This window comes from Carlito syrichta, unplaced genomic scaffold (assembly GCF_000164805.1).
Source record: "Carlito syrichta isolate Samal-C Ts95f unplaced genomic scaffold, Tarsius_syrichta-2.0.1 Scaffold308086, whole genome shotgun sequence".
Lineage (NCBI taxonomy): Eukaryota > Metazoa > Chordata > Mammalia > Primates > Tarsiidae > Carlito > Carlito syrichta.
Window position 1 is genome coordinate 594,649 of NW_007252182.1, and position 5,678 is coordinate 600,326.

The 5,678-nt window shown below is 43.8% G+C and overlaps 1 protein-coding gene across 1 annotated transcript in view; it reads right to left on the reverse strand.

Annotated features, from left to right (window-relative positions):
* The window catches only part of BFAR (bifunctional apoptosis regulator), a 41,185-nt gene that overhangs the window by 18,483 nt on the left and 17,024 nt on the right, over window positions 1-5,678 (reverse strand). The window contains exons 3-5 of the mRNA XM_008064859.2: window positions 3,876-4,080; window positions 2,773-2,942; window positions 295-436 (exon numbers count right to left, since the gene is read on the reverse strand). Coding sequence (XP_008063050.1) covers window positions 295-436; window positions 2,773-2,942; window positions 3,876-4,080 — 517 coding nt within the window. The remainder of the gene's footprint in view (window positions 1-294; window positions 437-2,772; window positions 2,943-3,875; window positions 4,081-5,678) is intronic.

Genomic DNA, 5,678 nt, shown 5'->3' on the forward strand with positions numbered 1-5,678 from the left:
CAGGCAATCCACTCACCTCAGCCTCCCAAAGCGCGGGATTATAGGCTGAGCCACCGAGCCGGCTCATTCATAGATTAATAGGTTATCATGGGAGGTGAACTGATAGCTTTATAAGAGGATGTGGAGACTTGAACTAAAATATCAGTACACTCAGCACCCTTGCCATGTGATGCCCTATGCTGCAGAGAGCTCCCAACCATCAGCAAGAAGACCCCACCAGAAAAAAGTTAAGCAGTGGGCATGTCGATGACTGTTATACTGTTTTCTATACTTGTTCAATTAAATAGAGCTCACCTTATATTCCCAAAGATTTTGGGGGGGCTTCACGCCTAGTGCTTTGACACGTTCCAGCTCCATGAGGATGGCTCTTCTGTGGCTGTTTTCTATGGTATACGGTGCACTTGAAAATTCTTCCTCTGTCAAAGTTAAAAGCAATCTGTGGAGGGGTGGGGATAAGAGAAGATTTCTTTTGAGATTATATGCTGGAAGCAAATTTTCCACATTCAAAGTCCTATCTAGTCAACATAATTACTTTAGGTTTGAGGTAAGATGAAAGGCATTTAACAACATTAATGACAGCAGATAACTGCATGTTTATTATTTGTCAATGATCTGAAAACACTTTCTTAAGTCACTGCATTTAACAATTCTGTACAGTGGATGGCATTATGGCCCCTCGTGGATTAGAAAATTGGCTTAAGGAATTAAGGTGACTTGATTAGAAGAAAATCCAATAAAAATTACAACATTGTTTTTGGGTAGTGATTTAATTTATTCCCCTTTACCCAGAAATTCCAGTTATAGGAATTTATTCTCTAGAAGACAATTAAGAAAAACATTGGAATAACTAGGTAGAGAATTTTTTATACCATAACTTTGGGAGAGGCGGATTTCTTTAAAAAAACCAATTAAAGTGGGCGCATTTCTCCTCATCAAAAGAGAATTGAGTGTTGAAAGCTCAGTGGAGGGGGTGGAAGAGTGACGAGTGGGCAGCCTGCAGTGAGTGGCTGCATGTCTGAAGGAAACGAGTTAGATCGCTATTGTCATCACTGGTATTCTATTTAACAACTCCACTCAGGGTGGATGCATAAATAAGTATATAGAGGTCAGTTTGATCTTAACTATTTTCAGTTTAAAGAAATAATACACACTTGGCTGGGCGTGGTGGCTCAAGCCTGTAGTCCCAGCACTTTAGGAGGCCAAGGTAAGAGGACTGCCTGAGCTCAGGGGTTTGAGACCAGCCTCGGTATCTTGGTGAGACCTTGTCTCTACAACAGATAAAAAATAAGCTGGGTGTGGTAGTGACTTAGAAGGCTGAGGCAGAAGGAATGCCTGAGCCCAGCAGGTCGAGGCTGCAGTGGCCATGAGCATGCCACTGGACTCCAGCCTGGGCAACAGTGAGACTTTGACACCAAAAAAAAAAAAAAAAGAAATAACACACACTTGTATATTTATCTGTATAATTGTTGAAAAAAAGTGGATGATGTCTAGCAAAATACGTTTTCTGAAGAGTAGGATTGCAAAGGGTATGTCATTTCAATATCATGTTCTATATGATGTTTTAAAAAAAGGTAATTTTTTTAAAAGTCAGAGCCTCACTGTCACCCAGACTAGAGTGTAGTGGCACAATCATAGCTCACTGTAGTCTCAACTTCCTGGGCTCAGGTGATCCTGCTGTCATAGCCTTGCAAGTAGCTGGGATTACAGGTGCACACCACCATGTCTGGTAGAGGTGAGATCTTGTTATGCTACCTAGTCTGGACTTGAATTCCTGGACTCCTAATTTTCTGGGACTATAGGCATGAGCCATTGAGCTTATGTTACTTTTATAATCAGGAAGCAATAGAAATTCAAATGTCATTGACGTAAAATGGTATCGCTGCTGTGGAAAATAGTTTAACAGTTATAGAGTCAAAACTGAGTTACCATATGATTAGTCACTCCAAGATGGTATTAAAAATATGTCCACACAAAAACTTGCACATGAATGATCATAGCATTATTCATAATAGCCAAAAAATGGAATCAACCCCAAATGGATAAATGTGGTATACCTGTGTGATAGAATATTTAACCATAAAAAATAATGAAATACTGATACATGCTATATCATGAGTAAACCTTGAAAAAAATCATGCTAAATGAAAATGCCAGTTACAAAAGACCACATATTACATGAAATATAATTTCACATATTATGTGAAAAGTACAAGCTAGGCTCGATGGCTCAGCCTGTAATCCCGTGCCTTTGGGAAGCTGAGGTGAGTGGATTGACTGAGCCTGCGGGTTCGAGACCCGCCTGGGCAGTGAGACCTCATCTCTACAATAAATCAAAAAATCAGCTGGGCATGGTAGCACATGCCTGTACTTCCAGCTACTTGGAAGGCTGAGGCAGAAGGATCACCGGAGCCCAGCAGGTCAAGGCTGCGGTGGCCGGGAGCGGCCACTGCACTCCAGACTGGGCGACTGAGTGAGACTCCAACTCAAAAAAAGAAAAGAAAAGAAAAGAAAAGTACAGAATGGGCAAATCCAAAGAGACAGAGAGTAGAATGGTGCTTACCAGGGGCTAGGGGTAGAGGGTGAGAACTGGCGACTAAAGCTTTCTTGGGGGGGGGGTGGACATTCTAAAGCCAGATTGTGGTGATGGCTGCATCTACCTGAAGAAATTAAAAAGCTCTGATTGCACATTTCAAAAGTGTGTTTTATAGTATGTGGATTATATCCCAATAAAGCTGTTTTAAAAATGCCCGCAATGTGTCAGACTGTGCCCACCTTCCATTTACTCTTTCAGACAAAAACCTGTCACTGTAGAGAGAGGCCCAAGGGCCCAGCTGCTCCAGCCAGAGGACAACTTCTTCCGCTGTCCATTTGGCCACGGCCTTGTGGACCAGGAGGTCGTGCTCAGACTCCCTGCTGCTCCAGTGATAGACAAGCAGGACCACCTAGGGAAAAGTGATAGGGACCTTAGACACAGAGTCAGAGATATCAGATTCTAAATATGTGCGTGGGGTAGGGAAGGGAAGAGGCTGAGTTTGAAGGGCGTGACACTGAGTCTGTATATGGATACAGGGCAACACTCCTGCCACAGAGGACTGGGAAGCACAGCTGTCCTCGGGCAGGAATCTGATTGCTAGGCAGTGAGGGAACAGAGGCTGGAAGAGGAGTCATAGCAGGGCACTTGGGAACAGGTGTACCCTTGACTCTATCAACCTGGTCAACACAACTGATACATGTGCCTTTTCTATTAGAAAAACATTTACATTTTTGTAGCATATAGCTTAAAAAGAATACAACACTTAAAGTGGTGTGGACTTACGATTGTATTATCAAGGCAGATATGGTCTTGAATTCCACTTTATTACCTATTATAGAGCGATTTCCTCAGCTCTGTAATAGGAATAATAATGGTAACTGTTACATAGATTACAAAGGGGATTAAAAAGGATAAAGTTAACATGTACAGGGAACTATTATGTGGTCTACTTTGGCAAGCAACATTCCTGAGAAAATCATATAACCCAGCAGCCTGGGTAACGTAGGAGACCTTGTCTCTCTAAAACATTTTTAAAAAATAGCAGGGTATGATGGTGCCTGCAAGTCTAGCTACTTTGGAGGCTGAGGTGGGAGCATCACTTGAGCCTGTTCAAGGTTATAGTGAGCTATGATTGTGCCATGGCACTCCAGCTTGGGCAACAGAGCCAGAACCTGTCTCTTAAAAAATAAAGAGAAAAAGAAAAAGAAATTATACACAGTGAATTACACATAGTCACGCCATCAATTGTTTCAATTAAATGATTTCAACAGAACTGACTTCAGTGGAAATGAGGGGAGGGGAACAGGGGGGTGGGAGGTGCAGAGAAACACAATAGATTTACCGCCACACCAGTTAGAGCTGTGAGCACTCCTGAAAAGAATCCCCCTCCTCTCTGCTGATTCACTCTGCCTGTGTTGGGAGCTAAAGGAATCTGATCATTCCCATATTTTTGAAAGGCTGAAAGACTTTGGACTATGTCATTATGCTGCTGAATGTCTTCAAATCGCATTCTGATGGCATCAGGAAATAACTTCTCAATGGCATCCCTATGAAGAACAGAAAAAAAAAAATCACAAGACACTTAACTAAATATACTTGCTTAACTAAATATACTTAAAATAATGCTTAGAGGCCAAAATAAAAACTATTATTCAGCATTTAGTTTTTTGGGTTTTTTTTTGAGTTGGAGTCTCAACTCTGTCGCCCAGACTGGAGTGCAGTGGCCGCTCCCAGCCACCGCAGCCTCGACCTGCTGGGCTCCGGCGATCCTTCTGCCTCAGCCTTCCAAGTGGCCGGAACCACAGGCGTGCGCTACCACGCCCAGCTAATTTTTGATTTACTGTAGAGATGAGGCATTGCCAAGTTGCCCAGTCGGGTCTCGAACCTGTGGGCTCAAGCAATTCACTCACCTCAGCCTCCCAAGGCGCGGGATTACAGGCTGAGCCACCGAGCCCGGCTATTATTCAGCATTTAATAATATATAGGCAGCTGGGCGTGGTGGCTCATGCCTGTAATCCCAGCACTTTGGGAGGCTGAGGCAAGAGGACTGTCTGAGCCCATGGGTTCAAGACAAGCTTGGGCAACTTGGCGAGACCTCATCTCTACAATAAATAAAAAAATTAGCCAGGCTTGGTGGCACAAACTTGTAGTCACAGCTAATTGGAAAACTAAGGTGGAAGGATCACCTGAGCCCAGCAGATCTAGGTGCAGTGGCCATGAGTGTGCCATTGCACTCCAGCCTGGGAGGCAGAGTGAGACTCCAACTCATGGTGGCTCATGCCTATAATCCCAGCACATTGGGAGGCCAAGGTGAGAGGACTGCCCGAGCCCTCAGGTTCAAGACCAGCCTGGGCAACTTGGCGAGACCTCATCTCTACAATAAATCAAAAAATTTGCCAGACGTGGTGGCGTGTACCTGTAGTTCCGGCTCCTTGGAAGGCTGAGGCGATGGATCGCCTGAGTCCAGCAGGTCGAGGCTGTGGTAGCTGGAAGCATGCCACTGCACTCCGCCTGGGTGACAGAGTGAGACGCCAACTCAAAAACATACACACACACACACACACACACACACACACACACACACACACCACACACATATGTACCCTTGACAAGAATATCTATTTTAGCCCTGTTGGTAAAAGCAAAGAATTAGAAACAATCTACACATCCATTATTAGGAAAAGAGCTAAACGAAATATGGCAAATTCATACAATAAAGTACTGCATAGTTCTAAATGCACCTACTGGATCACTATGTCAAGATGGATAAATTTAAGAAATATACATTGTTGAATAAAAATAGTAAACTGCAGAACAATACAGATAGTATACTAATGTGACAAAGTACCTGTATTTTCTTTTTTCTTTTTTTTTGTGTGTAGGGGTCTGTATTTTCTATGGGCACATATAGGTTTAAAAGTATTTTTTTGCCGGGCTCGGTGGCTCAGCCTGTAATCCTGTGCCTTTGGGAGGCTGAGGTGAGTGGATTGCCTGAGCCCGCGGGTTCGAGACCCGCCTGGGCAGCGAGACCTCATCTCTACAATAAATCAAAAAATCAGCCGGGCATGGTCGCGCAAGCCTGTAATTCCGGCTACTTGGAAGGCTGAGGCGGAAGGATCGCTGGAGCCCAGCAGGTTGAGGGTGC